Source organism: Ictalurus punctatus, chromosome 5 (assembly GCF_001660625.3).
Source record: "Ictalurus punctatus breed USDA103 chromosome 5, Coco_2.0, whole genome shotgun sequence".
Taxonomy (NCBI): Eukaryota; Metazoa; Chordata; class Actinopteri; order Siluriformes; family Ictaluridae; genus Ictalurus; species Ictalurus punctatus.
The window spans coordinates 22111519-22132481 of NC_030420.2; the positions used below are offsets into that span (position 1 = coordinate 22111519).

General features: G+C 36.3%; 1 protein-coding gene across 1 annotated transcript in view; it reads left to right on the forward strand.

Moving 5' to 3' along the window:
- The window catches only part of cpne5a (copine Va), a 98987-nt gene extending 80583 nt beyond the window's left edge, over window positions 1-18404 (forward strand). Inside the window, exons 15-21 of the mRNA XM_017467157.3 lie at window positions 4505-4551; window positions 5217-5398; window positions 5957-6084; window positions 7198-7300; window positions 11938-11995; window positions 12358-12431; window positions 15276-18404. Of these exons, the coding sequence (XP_017322646.1) occupies window positions 4505-4551; window positions 5217-5398; window positions 5957-6084; window positions 7198-7300; window positions 11938-11995; window positions 12358-12431; window positions 15276-15464 (781 nt within the window). The 3' untranslated portion in view covers window positions 15465-18404. The remainder of the gene's footprint in view (window positions 1-4504; window positions 4552-5216; window positions 5399-5956; window positions 6085-7197; window positions 7301-11937; window positions 11996-12357; window positions 12432-15275) is intronic.
- Window positions 18405-20963: the final 2559 nt, after the last annotated feature.

The window sequence follows — 20963 nt, forward strand, 5'->3', positions numbered from 1 at the left end:
GCACTGCAAAAATGGTATCTTAGCAAGTGAACATAGCTTCAGTATGGGCAAATGTATTTAATATTTCTTATTATGAGACTATTATAAGTCAAATTTAAGATTATTCAGCCTGTTTTTAGATGCTGTTGAAAAAAAGAAAAGAAAAAAAATCTGCCAACATACCAAAACAACATTTGCTTCATATTAACAATAATCGTATAATAGGAAATACTAAAGTTTGACTATATTGACTATATTGATTTTTTGCAGTGTGTGATAAAAACAAACAAAGAAAATTAATTATACACAGTCATGTACACAAACCACACACCAACCTTATCTTAATTAGTGTGCGGGTGATGACTGGCCTCACATTACTGTAGTTGATAACAGCTCTAATGTGCCATAATGGTTCTGCTATCTCAGTGCTGCATGTGTTTCCTTAATGATCAACAGTTGTCCTGATTTCTATAACCATGTCTGGAGCTATTTCAGAGTTATACCTCACCTAATGACAGAATTGTGCTCTCATTTTTTCAGTCAATTTTAAAATGGGATGTGGGAGGGAGTTTTGAGAAATGTGTGACAGTACGAAAGAAATTTGACTGTGAGTGATACGATTGACCTTTCAGGCTCAAACAATCCATTGCGGACTGACGTCGCCCACGTGCATTGTTTGAACATGATCTAATCCGCTAGTAAACCACTTCCTGCCCTGTATCCCCTTTTTCTGATTCCCATGACCTTTGATATTTGTGTTAAAAATGCTGTTGAATTTCTTTTTATATTGGATTTTACCCAAACCAGTGCAATTTGTTAAAATAATTCTCATTCAACCGGGTGGTAGAGTAAATTGAGAAAAGGAGGTGGGTAAAATGTAGGTCAAAAGGGCTCAGAAACCACATACACGGAGGTTGAGTACTGTGATCTGTACTCATAATTCATCCTAATTCGTTCAGAAAGCAAACTGGATGGATGACAAGTGCACAATAAAGCTGAACCAATTGAGTATTATGTATGTTTGTAAGTGTGTGTGTGTGTGTGTGTGTATGTGTGTGAGAGATAGAGAGAGAGAGAGAGAGAGAGAGAGAGAGAGAGAGTTATGTATAAGAACTTCAACCTCCAGTTAATGATGACGAATAGGCAGTCAAGGTCATTCCTTATCCCCGTATTTATCTTGTGTACATTTTTCCAAAACTCTCTGGCTGCTCTGTACAGATAAAACTTTACTCTGTTCCAACATCACAGTCATAAGCTCTGTGTTAAACTGGTGCAGAGCTTATACAGAATGTGACATTCATAAATAATCCCAGTGAAATAAATGTCATAATAAGATTCTAGTAGCGCCATGTCCTAAAACAATTCATTTCATTCAGAGCAGCTTGATGGTAGCTGCAGATGACACAGATTAATACACAAGCGTGAACTCTCTGTTGTAATAAATTCAAAATAACACAAAAACTTTGAAGCAGGCTGAGTGTTAGAATTGAAGGTATGTAAGAAAGATACCATAAGTAAACACCATTTTGCTAACATCACATCTTAACTGCTTTGCATTGAGGAAGGGGCAAAATAAACCACCCTTTAATCCTAAACATAGCCAATCAGCCAAATCTTTGTTTTGTACAAGTGCTACAATTCCACAATAGTAACTTTGTTTTCAAATGTGCTAGGGACAGGAATGCTGACAGGAAACAATGATGGGAAACCTTGAATGATCAATGAAATACTGAGCCAATTACTTTTTAGTCATCTGTATTAATTATGGTTAATGAAGAAAAAAAAAAAAACTTCAATTTCAACCAGTGTTTAAATGCGCACCAGCTTTTTAAGCACTTAAGGCACTCAGAAATTGAAGGATACTTTAGATGTCTTTTGAAATATGCTTTACAACACCAACACCCATGATTCTCCAAGTAAAATGGGTGAAACATTTTAACAGGTTTATTTGTATAGCTCTTTTAACAATGGTCATTGTCCCAAAGCAGCTCTACAGTTATATATAAATTCAGGATATAGATTATCCCAATGAGTGAGCCAGAGGCGACGTTGGCAAGGAAAAACTCCCTGAGACGATATGAGGAGAAACCAGACTCAAAAGGGAACCCATCCTCATCTGGGTGACACATAAATAAATAAATCCCTTCTATAAATGTGCCAATACTATAGGGTCAAATAGTGCAGTTATGTAACCAGGAAAATTCATTACAGTTTTTACATGAAGTCTATTTTGTTGAACTTATCCACTGTTCACTGATGGAGACTTGAGTGCAAAACTGTTTGTGGTAATTGCAGTCCTAAAGCTGTCATAGCAATTGTAGTCCTAGCCATCATATCATAATGGTTCATTTGAATTGAGGTCCAAAGCCATCTTTATGGTTTTTAAGTTGTACAACCCTCAGTAATCTCGGTGATCTCTGGCTGCACCATGTGGGGCCATCCTCAGCAGCAGCATGTGACTTCCAACATAACCAGAGGCTCCACGATTTAAAAAAAAATTGTTACAGTGGTAGAAATATCAATCCACCGTTATCAAAGTCATTATATTTACTGTTGAGTTTGTTTATTTATTAGCCTATTTGTCTGGTCACTGAATGGGTTTAATCCAAATTGCAGTTACTAAAGTTTAATAAACAAATTTGAGCCTCATATTTGAATAGTTGGATCATGATCATAATGAAGGGTCTGTGGATTATCTAGTTCCATAACTTAACATGTGCCTGTTAGATTAAAAAAGAAAGTAAAGAGCATGGGATGCTTAAATAGCCCAGTACACAGCAAAATCGCCAGTGTTGATTTAACACCCAGAGTGTTGAATTTACACCCTACAGTGTTTATATAAGTCCATTGCACTCAAATGAACACTCTGGGTGTTAATTCAACACTAGGGATTTTACTGTGTATAATGAGCTACAGCCAGTATAAAGCCTCACTTTAATTTTGTTTATATATGCTGCAATACCATTTGACTGTTTTGCAAAATGTGATACAGCAATCACATCACACAGATATGTGGACTTGCAGAAAAGGAATCTTGAAACTTGATTTTTTTTGTGTTAAAGCTGTCCAGTTGTGTGAGTTTTATTACTGAGAAGACATTGAACTATATATAAACCACCGTAAGAAACAAACATGAATAGTTCTTTTTTTATGATGTGATTTTTTTTATGATGTGTTTGGAACTTATTCATCCATCCATCCATCCATCCATCCATGCATTTTCTGTACCACTTATCCTAAACAGAGTCATGGGGAGCCTGGAGCCTAGCCCAAGGAACCTTTTGGCACATGGACACCCTGGACGGGGTGCTAATCCATCGCAGGGCACAATCATGCACACACCTATTCACACACTATGGACAATTTGGAAATGCCAATCAGCCTACAGTTCATGTCTTTGGGCTGGAGAAGGAAACCAGAGTACCTGGAGGAAACCCTGAAGCATGGGGAGAAAATACTATCTCCATGTACTCAGGGCGGAGGCCAGAATTGAACTCCCAACCTATTATATAAAAGATTTTAAAAAACACATGGGGACAAAACTGGGCATATCAGAAAATAGTTCTCACCATGCCTCAGCAGATGTTACCCCTATGTACAAGGCTATTAAAGCTAGCAAGGAGAAGAAGATTATAGTCTCTGGTTTACCATCATGAAAAGAGCATGGCTAAATTATCACACACTCCTCTCAAACTGTATTGAGGTATTAAGTAATTTCAAATAGACATGCTTGTGTTGTTTCTGATATGATACACTCCTGTCTATACAAATGGACCTAACAAACCTAAATAGCAGCCATCTTGTAGTCAGAAACATTTTCTCAACAAATAAAAACACTGCACTTATGAGGTACATGGACTCTTTCTACAGGTCTAATCACTACTGGCTTGCACTTTGAACAGCCATCAGCAGTATTCTGTCTCCATGAGCTCTGACATCCTCATACATTTATAATGGCCTGTTATAGGAGTATGTGGGCAGCTAGCTGTGACAGGTGATGGGAATAAATGATGGACAAGCACCTGCAATCAGTAGCTCCTGCTGACCTGACACTGGTGCCCTGCTGGCTGGAATGAAAGAGGAAGATTTTGCAGGTGTCGATACAGACTGCCCTTTGCAGGCTGATTTGGTTAGAATCCATTGTGCAGCCACTATCAAAACAGCTTAAATAATGGTTTGGTTTGGGAAAGCTGTCCTAAATCCAAAGCAGATTCTGAAGGATGAGAGGACAGAGATGAACAAAGAGAGAATGCACAGCGGGAGAACAAACTAACACAATGTAGGTCCACAGGGAGCCTCTGATTGCACTAGTTTGCTCAATCAGATGGCCTCCGTGCTGAAGAGATGTCTGGAGAGTTTATGCTTTCAGAGGAATTGGACTGCAAGATCTTGATATTAATGCTCATTTTCAAGGTTTTTTTTTTGTTTTTTTTTTGTTTGTTTTTTTAACTATGAACTCTTCTCTCTTTTTTATTTCTGGTAATTTCTTTTCTTTTTTATCCAACTTTTGCTCCCTGTTTTCTAGCACTCAGATCCATTTCACTGTGGCTATTGATTTCACAGCTTCCAATGGTGAGAATATCTTCTTGTGTTTTTATAGTATTTTCTTACTTGTTTCTAGATTTACTTATTAATGGTGTTCATTAACTCTCGTGCAGCTTTATAGATAATAAGTAATTTTCTTCAGGCAAATGTGCATCTACTGTATATGACCAAGCACTTAGAATGGTTAATTAAGCGCTGTTAATGATGCTGAGTCAGGCTTACACCACAAAAAAACAAAACAAAAGAATGCATGTGAGCAAATTTAGATGTAATACATTGTATTTAACTAAAGAAAGGATGATTAATGGTTTTTCTCTGTCTGAGAAGATTTATGCTGAATTATTTCCCCTTTGTTACAGCTTAGTCACTTTCATTTAGTTAATAAATATGCATGAAGGTATTTTAGTTTGGATAGAAAATGCATACAACCTACAAAGGATCAAACAATTGTGCAAAGATGTGGCTGCTACTTGATCTCACTGGTTTCTATCGGTTCTTCTTTCTATAATGATGTGTGCTCTTTGTGACTCCATTCTAAAAAGATGTCATATTACTGGCAGACAGTTGCATAATAATAATAATAATAATAATAATAATAATAATAATACTATTATTGGGGTGTGTATTCTGCCATTTTCTGCAAGTTTTTATTCTCTGTAAAACAGAACATCCCCTCATTTCTCTCCTCTAAGGGAACCCATCTCAGTCCACATCTCTGCATTATATGAACCCATACCAGATGAACGCCTATGCTATGGCACTAAAGGCTGTCGGGGAGATCATCCAGGATTATGACAGTGACAAGATGTTCCCTGCATTGGGTTTTGGAGCCAAACTCCCTCCTGATGGCAGAGTGTCTCATGAATTCCCCCTGGTAAGAGCTGCACTGCTCATCATTACTTTATGGCCATAGTATTAAAATGTAATGTTTACAGCCCTGCATAGTTTTACGATATTTTGTACATTTAGTCTAATTTTCGCGTTTCCATGCCATTGTTATCTTTTAATGTTTGATGTTGTAGATTTTGGTTGCAGTTTATTAAATATGTATGTTAATGTACTGCGTTACAGGACTGCATTTCTTCGTTTATCTTTAATGTATGCGTACAGTTCTGTGAAAATCCCTTACAGTATATTGCATAGTACTCTCAATGCAGCATTCTTCAAATCTGTGAACTAATACACTCCCTCCCTCTTTTCACTATACCATCATTTGCTCCATTCCAGGCACTTTTTAATATGCTCATATCTGTATTCACTCACAGTGCATTACTCTACTTTTAACTTATGCCTTATGACAGATTGTTTTATTATTGTCCTATGCCTTCTGACGATTTGACTGATTGAATGATTGACATTCTAACTCACTTTCCAAATTATTTACATAGTATGCAGTTTATGATATTGTTTGATCTCTTGTTTTTAATTAAAGAACGGTAATGTAGATAACCCATACTGTAATGGCATGGAGGGCATTCTAGAGGCATACCACCAGAGTCTGAAGACGGTTCAGCTTTATGGACCAACTAACTTTGCCCCAGTCATCAATCATGTAGCGAGGTGAGTTAAAAAAAAAAATCTGTTACAGCAATTTATACCATAGTGCTGTTAAATGCTTGGTTATGACTGATTAATTTTCTAAAACAGCATCTCTGAGAGTAATTCCAGCTGCAAGGTTTAAATTAATGCGCTAGTAAGAATATATTATTGCTCCATTTTCTGTAATCACTTACTGAGGGACTTTTTATTGTAGATGCACCACATAGATAGTTAAGAAATAATGCATGTAATCAGTAAAATGGTGCAGCTTTCTCTGAAGAGATTTTTGGAAGGGCTCTCCAGTGTCAGTGCTTTCTAACAGTCAGATAAGAGGTAAAGCTGTTTGTTTAAGTTTTCCACAGGAAAGCCTTCAGGATGGAGAACTTTGAGATTCACGTTTTCTCTGTAACCTGACAATCTGCATGTCTAATTACCTTCAAAGAGGGAAAAATAGAGAGGCTTGTGAGGGAATGAGAGTGCCTAATCCTCTTGTCTAGCTTTTAATTAAACATGCCATTATGTGCCAGTCCTTGACAAGACAGAAAAGATATTACCCCATGGGACTTGATGGGACCCAGTGTCCATTTTTTTGAAGGTCATTATTGTACACTAATGAGACAAGCTGACATTATTTCTGAGTTGCATTCGTTTCAGTTTAATGCTCAAGGAACAAATGACAGCATGCATATCAAACCTAGCTGCTTGATTTTACATTAAGCGCATAAGACAAAATCACTGCCATAAGTTGTGACACCAGAGAGGTTTAATCTACAGCATGATCCGTTATTTTTTTGTAATCTGCACGAACTGTTTTGAATCACAAAGTGGTTTAGAGAATTTGATGATAATAAAACAATACAGCGTCTGAGATCAACAAGCATCCAAGAGGAAATGCATGGGTTTTAGGCTGCCTGCAAAAATAGATTATAACCCTGTTCATTGGTTTCTTTCATGATCCTTTTTTGTCCATGTGATTTATTAATGGTTAATCATTCGGGTGTTAAACACATTTGTTACGCAATTTAAGTCTTTCACTTTTTTTTTCCTTTTTTTTTTAGGTGTGGTAGATTGCTATACTTTGGAGTGTGCTGATGCTTGTTTTCGTGTGTGTGTGTGTGTGTGTGTGTGTATTAGATATGCAGCAGTAGTGGAAGATGGCTCACAGTACTTTGTGCTCCTAATCATCACAGATGGAGTTATATCAGACATGGCTCAGACCAAAGAAGCCATCGTCAATGTGAGTATCTTTCTAATTACATGTGTATATCTCCGTCTTACACACACACACACACACACACACACACACACACACACACACACACACCTCTGTCTGTCTGTTTCTCTTTCTTTACCAAACTGTCAGTGTTTTCTGAGTTTATTGCATTATGTTTTTGTTTTTTGTTTTTTTGTTTTTTTAAAAAAAGGCCTTTACACCAAATTATCTTTGGGAGGATCGAAATCTCTCTCAACTTCTACATCTTCAGAAGCTCATCTGCCATGACAACTGCTACCCTACCATCAGTTACCCAGCAGACTGGATTTAAAGGGAATTTGCGACTGTTAGTCAAACCATTAGAACAGCCACACCTTCCTTTTAAGATCTTGTCTGCTGCTCTTTCTCTTCACATCCATCAACCTTGCTTTTCTGCAAGACTAGGGAATTTAATACCATCCTTGATGAACAGATCCATGCATTTTTAAGGTTTATAGATCTGAAAGATGGTGAATCAGATTTTTTTTAAATAACATATTAAATATTCATATTTGAGCAAGAACATTTCCAATAAAGGATATAACCGAGACAAGTATGTTATTCGGATTGAACAGTTAATGCATCCTAAACAAACACAAATACAGCTGCAAATAGTAGGCAAACTATTTTTTTTTTTTATTTTAGAAAGCATGCTAGAAATGGAATTTACTTTAAGGGTTTAATTTAATTTAATTTAAGGCTAGATCCTGTGGGAACAAAAAAGTCACACGAGTGGAGCAATAGTTTCATTTTCTTGTGATGCAGGCTCAAGCATGATGTTTGTGGAACAAAGATAGTGTTCATTAACATGCAACTGTGGCAATCCTTATTAATTGCCTGGTGGTTTAAATTAGGCCACTAGATTATATTTATATTTATATAACAAACAGCTTCAATGTTCCTAGATCAGGGCAGATCACATTCTGAATATGTTACACTCTTAAAAATAAGGGTTCTTCAATACCCCATCACAACACTTCTTCTGCAAAGAACCTTCTTCTTGTCAAGAACCATTTTTCTTTGTATAGGGTTCTTGAGTTATATGATTCTTTGGAGATTAAAGAAGTTCTTTATGGGATTTTTAAATTGGTTCTTCAGAGCAGTGTGTTGGTTCTTCAAGGTATCTTACTGTACCTTAACAGGTTAAAGTGAACCCTTTGAGTGAGTTGTTTGTGTAACTTGAAAAGATTCTCCTGGCACATCTCTTTATAACCTTATTTTGATTCCTTAAATAAGGATTTAATTAAATAAGGGTTTTTAGAGAACATATGACATATGAACATATGAACATATGACAACATGATTATGTATGTTATGAAGAACCATTTTTGGGTTCTTTAAAGCACCAGTAAATAGATGGTTCTCTGAAGAACTTGAGAGTAAAAGGATCTTTGTGCAACATAAAAGGATTCTCCTATGGCATCAGATTGAAAAACCCTTTTTTAGTTCTAATTGGAACCTTTATTTTTAAGAATGTAAGCTTTTAATAAAATTTGTCTTCTTTTTCTTCTTCCTTTCACAAGTCTTTTTTATGTAGCGTACATTAAATTGGGCACTTTGTGTGAAGCTGTTCTCTTCTCCACAGCTGTTGGTTAAATTATGCAGACGGATTTCCTGACCTGACAGTCCGAGGTGACAGAATCAGTGACTGCACCCTAATTCATTTGTTCCAGTTGGAAACTCTCTCTCTCTCTCTCTCTCTCTCTCTCTCTCTCTCTCTCTCTCTCTCTCTCTCTCTCTCTCTCTCTCTCTCTCTCTCTTTTTCTCTCTCTCTTTTTCTCCTATTTCTTCTCTCATTCTTTTTCTCACTGCCCCACATGTCACAGAGACCGCTCTTCCAAGGATTCATTTATATTCCTAAGATTGAAAAACCTTGCTGCTTCACAACCTATTTAAAAGGATTGCTCTGCTGTCATTTGTCCATTGTGCTCACTTATTGATGAGCTTGGAGCAGTTGATCAGATGAATAAGCAGAATCGTGGTTTTGTGTATCTCATGTACATGTCAGTATTTTACATTTGGTAACCTTAGTATTATAAGATTCTATCTGGGTTAAGAATTAAGAATGAATTCTAATACATTATAATACCATGGTCATGATTCGAATGTGGTTTTTTTTAATTACTCTATGCTTATTGTACTAATGGTGTAAATGAATTGAAACTTTGATGTGTAAAGTTCACTGTGTGAGATTCAGAATTTCAATACCAAGAAAAAGATAGCTCGAGCAATGAAAAAGCTTGTTGCATTGCCATAGTAAAAGATTATTTGTGTGTGTGTGTGTGTGTGTGTGTGTGTGTGTGTGTGTGTGTGTGTGTGTGTGTGTGTGCGTGCTTTCTCCTCTCTGTGTTGAGCTCTAGCCCCTGAAAGCTTTTCCAAGAACACTGACCTACTTCAACCCTCATAATTTCTTGTTTCATTTGCCAAAAAGTATTCTGGCAATGTCTGTAAAACTCCAGTCCAAAACTTGTGCATATATCTCAATTTTCTTATGACCTGTCATATACTTGGTTTGTATAATTTCTCTTTTATTGGCCGTCAATTATCATTTTTAGAAGTAATTGCAAGCTTTCAAGCATAATTGTGAAGAAGCATAATATTTATTTCATATGAAAAGGTCTGGAAATTGGAAATCACCTGTACCTTGTAAAATTCTGCAGCTCTGCATATATTGAGATTAGTTCTTCTGTAGTTCAAACTATAATTCATGAAGTTAGCATTTATTTATATAGGCCTATACATTTATTCTTCCTCTTATTATTATTATTATTATTATTATTATTATTATTATTATTATTAGTAGTAGTAGTAGTAGTAGTAGTAGTAGTAGTATCGTTGTTGTTGTTGTTGTTGTGCATATACTGAGATTAGTTCTTGTGTAGTTCAAACTATAATTCATGCAGTTAGCATTTATTTATATAGGCCTATACATTTATTCTTCCTCATATTATTATTATTAGTAGTAGTAGTTGTAGTAGTATCGTTGTTGTTGTTGTTGTTATTTTTATTATTATTATTATTATTATTATTATTATTAGTAGTAGTAGTAGTAGTAGTAGTAGTAGTAGTAATATTTGTATTATTATTATTATTATTATTATTATTATTATTATTATTATTAAAAGAAGTATTACATTTACTGGTTAGTATTTATAGTTACTTATAGTATGTCATATATAAATATAAACAACATTTAATAGAGAGCAAATTGCACATATTAATAATGACAACCCCCAGCCGAATATTCATGCACACATTACATGGTGTGCTTTACAGTTCAGTTCTATGACCACTGCTATTCTTAATCTTTATTAATGATTTTTTATTCATTCTTTATAACAAAATTGTACATTATGAGAGCTCTTGAACATTTTTTTTTAGCAAAATGTAGCTTTATTTTCAAAACATCTGCTACATGGTTGACATGTCTTTGTAAACCCACACTGAGTCATCTCTCCCAACTTTGGCTCCCAGTTTGGCAACAGTGTCTTGTGTGATGTGCTTGCCATGTTTCATTTTAAAGTCCATCGCAACCTTGAGACAGCTTCCCAATCCAGCCATGAGAATTATTTCAATACATTCGTCTTTTGCCAATGGTATATTTACTGAGATCTCTGAGCGCCCAGCGCGGGTGTGATCAGTGACAATACTTCTGAAAAAAAAACCTCCTAATGGGATTTTCCCCAATCCCCAATCCCCAATAGAATCAATACTAATGGGGAAATTGCTAATGGATTTTATGTGTCTAGTTTCCAGATTTTTCCAGCTCTCCTCAGTTGATAGAAGGTGCACAACCATACTTAAAGTGAGCTGAAAGCATAGCAGATGATAGGTCTGCTTATCATTCAAATCACATTTTATTTACAGGAGAATGCATCAAATTAACCAAAACATTGGTATTGTTTTTATAATATTAAAACTAAAATAGTGAATTAAAAGCATGATAAAATAGCCTAGGTACACATTGCGATTTCATAACTGGATTTCGTATCTTGCAGCTTATTTACATAAAAAAAAATTAAAATGCAACATAATACAATGTGCTGGATTTTTGTAAGCTTATTAATGTCATAAATATAACTAGAACTATTTGTGAAGTAATATATTGGCAATAACCTAGACTCTTATTAGGTGCTATTTCAATGTTTTGTTTCTTATCATTCATATATCACTGTATTGTTCTTTTTTTCTTTTTTTATTTATAATTTGTCTCTTGCATTTATGTTACATCTTATTACATTTGGAAATAGTTTTATCTCTCAAAAAATTTTGGGCTTAAAGGCCAGAGCTTGTGTTTAAATGCAGTGGTCTAGATGCTATTGAAAGACCCCATTTCTGATCCTTCTACTCAAGAAAAATCTGGCAACCTTTTCTAATCCACATCTCAACTTTATAGTTACAATGCTAAATTTTGTGCACTGATTGTGACATTGACCAACTACCGATTAAACAATTTGTTTAATAAATATCCAACGTAAAATGTGTTCTTATATTAGAATTCAATTGGATGTTCCTAATGATTATTTCTTTTTTAAAATTATTACCATTTATATAGTTGTTGCCTTAAATCACCGTTTTTGCCCGGTACATTTCTGTCACTCTTAATTTCTTTCCCCTTACAGGCTGCTAAACTCCCAATGTCCATCATAATTGTTGGAGTTGGCCAGGCTGAGTTTGATGGTAAGAATGAAGATCCCTTTGCATCCTTAAAGTTTGTCACTTCAGACATTAGTCTCCATAAAAGTTTAGGACTCCAAGCTAAAACTTGAGATTTGCAGTCATGCTCCCACAATTGTAGCCAAAAAAAAAAAAAAAAGACGAATTTTGGGGGTTAGATATCCACTAATTGTGGAGATTTGAGGGTTTTGGGAAATAAGCAGATGTCAACCTGCTGTTCACAGATGTTGAATCTAATGAGCATGGATCACCATCTGCCTCCAGTGCTCATTTTCATTACATTCAGGAGAAAAATGCATTTTTCTTTTTTAAATTTGAATAATGTTGACATGGTAATATGATAACAAATAATCTTATCTTTTCAGCCATGGTTGAATTGGATGGTGATGACATCCGAATATCTTCAAGAGGGAAGCTGGCAGAAAGGGACATTGTTCAGGTAGCATTGCTCATATACAGTAGTTTCTACTACATAAAGCCACTTGAAAATATGCTTTTTTGAACCTGTTAACTCCTCTTGGATGCTATTTTGTCTCTATATAGATAGATAGTTATTTGTGTAAAAAAAAAAAAAAAGGAAGCATAAATTTTTCATTTTACTTTGACTTTAAGTACTGCCATATAAAATTAATTAGGGAGAACTGCATATGAGCGTTTGTGTTTTCACAAAAGAGGTTCAATGCCTTGTAAAATACGATACTTACTAGAGGATAACACCATGGTAACTGGGAAAATTTAGCTTCTTAAATGTTCTTAAAAGCTAGTTTGCATACCTATTGGTAATATTAACAGTTCAGGCATTATATAAAGATTTTGGATATTATTATATAAACTTCTGAGACAATGTAAAATTAGGATTCAGATAATGAAACTTTACTTATTTTCACTTATGATACATGTAAGTTGAAGGGGGGCATGGAGACTCAGTGGTTAGCATGTTTGCCTCGCACCTCGGGGTTGGTGGTTGGCATCCCACCTCTTCCCTGTGTGTGCGGAGTTTGCATGGTCTCCCAATGCTTCGGGGGTTTCCTCCCCCAGTCCAAAGACATGTTGTAGGCTGATTGGCATTTCCAAAATGTATGTGCGAGTAAGTGACATTTCAGACACAGTTTGACCAAATGTTTATTTTTGCTCCACTAGTGGAAATAGATCCCGAAGAAGCCACACTTACTTTATACCATGTTGGCTAGCTCGCTATCTAGCTCACATTGATTTGTACATTCCCGTTAAAGATGCTTCTGGCAAAATTGGTGTCCCTTCTTCCTTTTCATCTTCATCTGATGAGCGTTCATATTTTAACTCAAAAATTATATTCCTGAAAAGTATTGTTTGCCGTGTCCAATGACTGAAGTGGAAATTTACATGGCGAGCACACGAGCGGAGTGATACACACAGCGAAATGTCTCAGTGTGGTTATAGGAAATATAGACAATCTTGGAACTCGACCAATCATATTAGTAGGCTGGAATTGTTGTAAAAAGAGGACATAAGGAAGCTGCCAGTTTGCATGTTGATGCATATACATAGATCCTTATATTTTACAAGATAAAGATGTGGATTTAGTACCTTCTTGTAACATTTCTTAAGACAATATTGTAATAATTTAAATATGTGGTGGTTTTAAAAGTTTAAATGACAGCTTCAGGTGTACTTTACACTTGTCAGTCAATTGTCAGAGAACCTGTATTTAAGTCTAAAAATAAGTTAAAAAAAATAAAAAATAATAGTAATACCCCCCCCCCCCATTTTTTTTCTTATTTTTAAGATTCACAGAATGCACACACATATCCTTAAGCCCTCAAATTGCACCAGTGAAATTATCACGACCATGATGACATTATGAAACTTTCCTATTGAAAAAAACAACAGAAACAAAATGAAATTCTAGTGGTTTCCACTACAAATTCCATTTCCATTTCCGTTTCCATTACAAACCAGCTATTAACCATTTAAACCATTACCATTATTGGTCTTTAATAGTATCAACTAGACATTCCAGCAATAGAATTCAACAAATTACCAGTACAGACCCACAGGGACCGTAACACTTTCCATTAAAACCAATATAATTCCCATTATAATAATTAAAACCATTACACGTTTTATGAGAGTTTCTATTGTGTCTTTCAGCAGGGTTATACAATGTTTTCTAAGTGTAAGCCTTTGTCTCATTTAACACCTGATGATTTCTTGCATCTTAAGTAACAAGATTATATCAGAATAGAGAATATCCACATAAAAATGAAAGAGAAAATGCACCCATAGTGCATTTGAAAGAGATCTAAATCTGATCACACTTTGAGGTCTGAGATGCATTTTAGTCACGTTATACTGTATCTGTCTCCATGTATCTCCAAGTGACATTTGACTCCTCACAATAGGTGATGCCACCTGTTAGATTATAAAGACATCATTTGCATGTCAATGCTAAATAATGTACAGCTGTTGAATTTTAGTCAAGCTGACCAGAAATGCATTTGACTACAAGTGTAAATACATGTGGTTACAATCAGGATACAAATGACCAGGTGTAAATGGGGCCTCTTAGGCATACAACATTTGAAACATCAAATGAAGTTTTTTGTTTTTGTTTTGTTTTTTGTGCCCACTGCCTTTAACAATTAAAAATACCTTCAGCTACTGGGGTGGGGTTTGCATTCTGTTATTTGCTTAAGATTTATGTTGCATCTCAATTCGCCTACTTATACTATGCACTAAAAGTATGTACTCTTTTTGTGAAGAAAAAGTACATACTTTTGAGTGTGTAGCAAAAGAGTATGCAAGTACTGGGACATACTAACATGTTGTGTAAAGGATGAGAACATTGTTGCCTAGATACGCCCACTGTCACCGTAAACAAGCTCCTCATTATTCATTATTCATTATAAAAGTTATACTTTATAATTGAATGTATCATTCCCTTGATTTATTTTTCCACATTTCATTTATACCTCTCTAAAATGCGTCCTTGAATCCGGTGACGCAAACCATCAAAAAATTCCTCCTCCTTCCGTCACACATGGAGTTGTGAGCAATATTAGCTGAAAAAGTGTCCACAGAGCCACACATTGAAAATCTACCAGAAATAGTAGACAATCCAGGTACCTTTCGGATACTCATTCCAACATAATACGATTTGGGATTAATTCTAATCTTGGTTACAATTTAGAATAAATAGTAGGGGAATTGAGACGCAGAACAAAATCCATCCACATTGCCCTTGCTCATTTGAATTCAGGGATGTGGGAATAAACTGCATTTAATGTTTATTGTGTCACAACAGTTTGTGCCATTCCGGGACTACATGGACCGGACAGGGAACCATGTTCTCAGCATGGCGCGGCTAGCCAAAGATGTCCTGGCGGAGATCCCCGATCAGTTAATCTCTTACATGAAATCAAGAGGCATCAAACCCAACCAGACTCCACCAGACTGTAGCCCTGCTGTGCTTAGCCCAACCTCTACTATCTGAGTTTATACTACTAGCTCAGTTCAGACCAGGGAAAACAGGCTGTAGTCACAGGCTTCCCTCTCCACATCTGGATATTTTCACAACCAATTCAGCAGTATCTCTACAGGTGAACATGCTATAAAGCACAAACAATCAAGCAATGGCCACAGGGTATGGCTAACACTCCTTTCAGAGTCTGAACAACAACAAGTGACACTCTATTTGAGTTTATGAGATTTGTTTCAGTGGTAAGAACACCTTTGGGTTTTAAAAATATGTCAATACTTGGACAAAGCCCTGGATATTCTTTTGAGTGTAGTTTACTTTGTCATTTTAGAGCTTGTTCACTACCTGTACAAAATTTGAGACTTATAGACTTCTTTTTAGGAGTATGTATAGCTTAAATAAGAGACACTCTCTAGAGACAATTGCCTTGTTTCTTTATTTTATTTATTTATTTATTTATTCGCTTGCACATCACAGCAGCATCAGGATAGGTTTACAATATCACTGTTCCAGGGCATTTCATCCAGCTATAGGATTTGTAAATATATGCCATGAAGAGAACAATTTAGATAACCACTAGTGGTTGCAAAAAGATGTCATGTCAGATTATTTTAATTGTGCAATGCCCTAGATAGGCTTGCAATATAGTAGATTGTTCACATTGTGTTAATTTGGAGATACATTTGGGGAATGGTGTTTCTGAGATTTGGGAAATTATGAGTAAAATGTTCCAAGTGCCATCTCAATGCAGACTTAGTTTACAATTTTGAGAAATATGGAAATGCATTCAGGTATCAAAAGATCATTTAACAAAACCGCTTTGGAAGTTTTCCTTTGTTTTCCCTCTTCCCTGACCTCTCTCTCTCTTTTTTTCAAAACCCATAAACCCAAGTGCATGAAAAGCACGTGTTTTTTTTTTGTTTTGTTTTTGTTTTTGTTTTTTTAATGTCTGAAGCAACATAAATATACATACAACATAAATATAAAGTATATACATATAACCTTATAAATCAAAGAATATGCTTCAAGAGGCACAGCTAGTTCAGATTAACTAAAATCTTGCAGGTTCTGGGTATCTTTGGCCATTTTCATCTAAAATATTTAAGGATACTCAAAGGCCCATGTTGAATTCACTAGGCAAACTGTAATAATTGTTAATACTCTTATTTCTAGTTTTTGACAGTTAAGTATACAGTATCAGTGTTAAGTTAGAATAGGTGCTTACTGGGTGACTTATTGGTGCATCAACACTCTTGGTGAACAGCAGGGCTTAATCGCTTTCACTGCCGTATTCTGATGTGCATCCCCAACAATTCTGGAATTTTGCCCCTGATTTTTTTTGCATTTTAAACTTTGAGCTCTTATTTTTCTATTAAAATCCTCGGTGTTATCTGTGAGATAGACTGTGAGATTGGACAGAGGCTCTTTTCTTGATTTATGGAAAGCTAGACTCAATCTATTAGTGAACATAAATTATGATAATTTAATTAGTTGCATGGAATTTTCCCAATTCCATTCAACACTGGCTTCATATGGTTTAGCATGGCCTTTGATTTCATGGACTGCAATTAGCCCATTAAATCAAAGGTCTGCTTGATAGAGTGACCTGTGCATTTGAGATCCTGACCCAATGGCTGATTTTTCCCCCTCCCTATGTGATGATCTTTATTGATCTTTTGATATAAATTGGGTGCAATAATTGATGTCTCATAAATGTTTATTAAGGATATGCATGTTAAATTGCCTTATGTTGTTACTATTTGCAGTTAGCCTAGTCCTGAAAATGATCTGGTAAACTTCAGAAAGTGTGTTTGATCAAAGTGGTAGGTTTATTTTTGAGGGTACCTTTTCAGCAATCAATTTTGTATCATTTCAGTCACAGTGAGCATGTATAGTATTTTAACTTACCTGGCCAACTGATACTAAGCAGTCATGCACATTATTTTTGTAAACCTTTACTATGGGAAACGCATGAATGAATCGTTAGTCATTTCAGTGCATTTGTTTGTTTTGTTGGATTCATTTATGGTTGTTTCGAATTTAGTCTTATTGGAGGGGTTTTTTTTGTCAAATTTGTTGTATTATAATTTGATTTTAATGAGTTTTGTTGTATAAATTCACATGCTGGTTGATACCAGATTCAGTTCATAATTAATAAGAGCAAACAATTCTTTCATCACTAGATACTAACTTAGTCACATCCTTTTCAAACCAAGAACATCTGCTTGAGGAGATAAGGAACTGAAAATTTACACAAGAGATTTTTCATGTAGAGACAAATTAGTACCAGAGTTTTTCCTCGACAAGGTGCCACCCATCAAGTGCCATTGCTTGTTTTATGAAATGTGCATGGTTGGACTAAAAAATCTGAAGGATTTTGTAAAACCTGCTTATTCCTTCTCGTGTGCAGCATTACAGTGAGAGGTCATAAAGTGCAGCTTTTCAGCATGACCCAACTCATTGTTTTGACTTGATTTTCCTTTTCTGTGCTTTTTTTCTCTTTTACACCTCTCTAGATTTCGGTCAATATGCATGATGAACAGTTTTCCAAACTTAAAGCATTGCTGTTGTCATTTCCATGGTTTTTGTGAAATTTGTAATGGATTACCTTACAAGGAATAAAAAAAAGTGGCAACTTTTGCAAGGGTATAATTACTGGTTGTGTGTTCATTAATAAGACAGCAACAATCAATACTAATCAATATTTAGTTGCTTAAGCTGCTCAGATAAATGTGTCACATGTACAATACATTCAATCTATTTTCATTTATTAGCATGCTAAGTTGTAGAATTGAGTTTTTATTGAGAAAAGCTACTGTGCTGATGCATAGACATGAACATAAATTGGATCACACCACTGTCTCCCAAATAAATATAGTCTCATTCTTATTTATTGGATTGCCTGTTTTTCAGATGTGGTGTGCCAGTTGTTTGGTATCAAAAGACATTTTAACAAAAGGGCTCTGCAAAACAACACTAGTGCTTCTTGATGCCACTACCATGCTTTTGAACATTTTTCAAATGAAATTTTTGAAGCAATGTTCTAAAATGTAATGAAGTGTTCAAAACTAGGTCCACTTTTGAAATGCATAATAAATTATTATTATTAGCATTTTTTTTCTTTTTGTTTAATATCAGTGATTATTGTTAAGTAGTGTCCTCAGAACATGTTAGTGTGATCTTCCTGTTCAGTCTGAGCCCCCTCCTCCACATCATCTCCTTGTCTTCCAGGATGTAATAAGGTTCAGTTCTCATGTCAGCCTCTTTACCTGAAGAAGTAAGAGAAAAAACACTGCTGCACCAAATACATCCATCCATCCATCCATCCTCTATACCACTTTATCCTTTTCAGGGTCACAGGGAAACCTGGAGCCTATCCCAGGGAGCATCGGGCACAAGGTTGGGTACACCCTGGACAGGGTGCCAATACATCGCAGGGCACACACACACACACCCCTGAGTCTGAGTGAATGGTGAGCTGCCTTTATTGTTAGTAAATCCCAGTTCGGTGTCCACAGTCTCTCTGCAGATGTTCTGTATTGAGAAGCTCTTCCAAATCACACTTTATTGTTCACAGTGTGGTTGATATACTGTGTAAGGCTAAGATTTTTGATTAGCATTGTGTAAAGGTCAAAACCAAGCAGTTTCAGATATTCATGCATAATTACCTCGACTGTTTATCCACGGAAAAAGCTCCAAAAAGCATCCCTTTTCAACACCATTTTGTGAAACTTTAGCCTGATATGCAAGAGAGAAATGCTGCCAGGTTGATTTGTCCATCTGAAAAATGTTGAATAAACTCTTGATGAGAATGAGGGAAGACATACAGTATCTCACAAAAGTGAGTACACCCCTCACATTTTTGTAATATTTGATTATATCTTTTCATGTGACAACACAAAAGAAATGACACTTTGCTACAATGTAAAGTAGTGAGTGTACAGCTTGTGTAACAGTGTAAATTTGCTGTCCCCTCAAAATAACTCAACACACAGCCTTTAATGTCTAAACCGCTGGCAATGAAAGTGAGTACACCCCTAAGGGAAAATGTCAAAATTTGGCCCAATTAACCATTTTCCCTCCCCAGTGTCATGTGACTTGTTAGTAATACAAGGTCTCAGGTGTGAATGGGGAGCAGGTGTGTTAAATTTGGTGTCATCGCTCTCACACTCCCTCATACTGGTCACTGGAAGTTCAACATGGCACCTCATGGCAAAGAACTCTCTGAGGATCTGAAAAAAGAATTGTTGTTCTATATAAAGATGGCCTAGGCTATAAGAAGATTGCCAAGACCTTGACACTGAGCTGCAGCACAGTGGCCAAGCCCATACAGCGGTTTAACAGGACAGGTTCTACTCAGAACAGGCCACGCCATGGTCGACCAAAGAAGTTGAGTGCACGTGCTCAGCGTCATATCCAGAGGTTGTCTTTGGGAAATATGAGTGCTGCCAGCATTGCTGCAGAGGTTGAAGGGGTGAGGGGTCAGCCTGTCAGTACTCAGACCATATGCCGCACACTGCATCAGATTGATCTGCATGGCTGTCGTCCCAGAAGGAAGCCTCTTCTAAAGATGATGCACAAGAAAGCCCGCAGTTTGCTGAAGACAAGCAGACTATGGACATGTTTTACTGGAACCATGTCCTGTGGTCGGATGAGACCAAGATAAACTTATTTGGTTCAGCTGGGGTCATGCGTGTGTGGTGGCAACCAGGTGAGGAGTACAAAGACAAGTTTGTCTTGCCTACAGGCAAGCATTGTGGTCGGAGTGTCTGGGGCTGCATGAGTGCTGCCGGCACTGGGGAGCTACAGTTCATTGAGGGAACCATGAATGTCAACATGTACAGTGACATACTGAAGCAGAGCATGATCCCCTCTCTTCGGAGACTGGGCCACAGGGCAGTATTCCAGCATGATAATGACCCCAAACATGCCTCCAAGATGACCACTGCCTTGCTAAAGAAGCTGAGGGTGAAGGTGATGGACTAAACGCTATTGAGCATCTGTGGGCATCCTCAAACGGAAGGTGGAGGAGCACAAGGTCTCTAACATCCACCAGCTCTGTGATGTTGTCATGGATGAGTGGAACAGGACTCCAGTGGCAACCTGTGAAGCTCTGGTGAACTCCATGCCCAAGAGGGTTAAGGCAGTGCTGGAAAATAATGGTGGCCACACAAAATATTGACACTTTGGGCCCAATTTGGACATTTTCCCTTAGGGGTGTACTCACTTTTGTTGCCAGCAGTTTAGACATCAATGTCTGTGTGTTCAGTTATTTTGAGGGGACAGCAAATTTACACCGTTATACAAGATGTACACTCACTACTTTACATTATAGCAAAGTGTCATTTCTTTAGTGCTGTCACATGAAAAGATATAATCAAATATTTACAAAAATGTGAGGGGTGTACTCACTTTTGTGAGATACTGTATGACAACCACATTGCATAGATTACATATTATCAATTATGCAAATAATAAACAGTTAGCCATTAACCCATATACTATATATGAGTC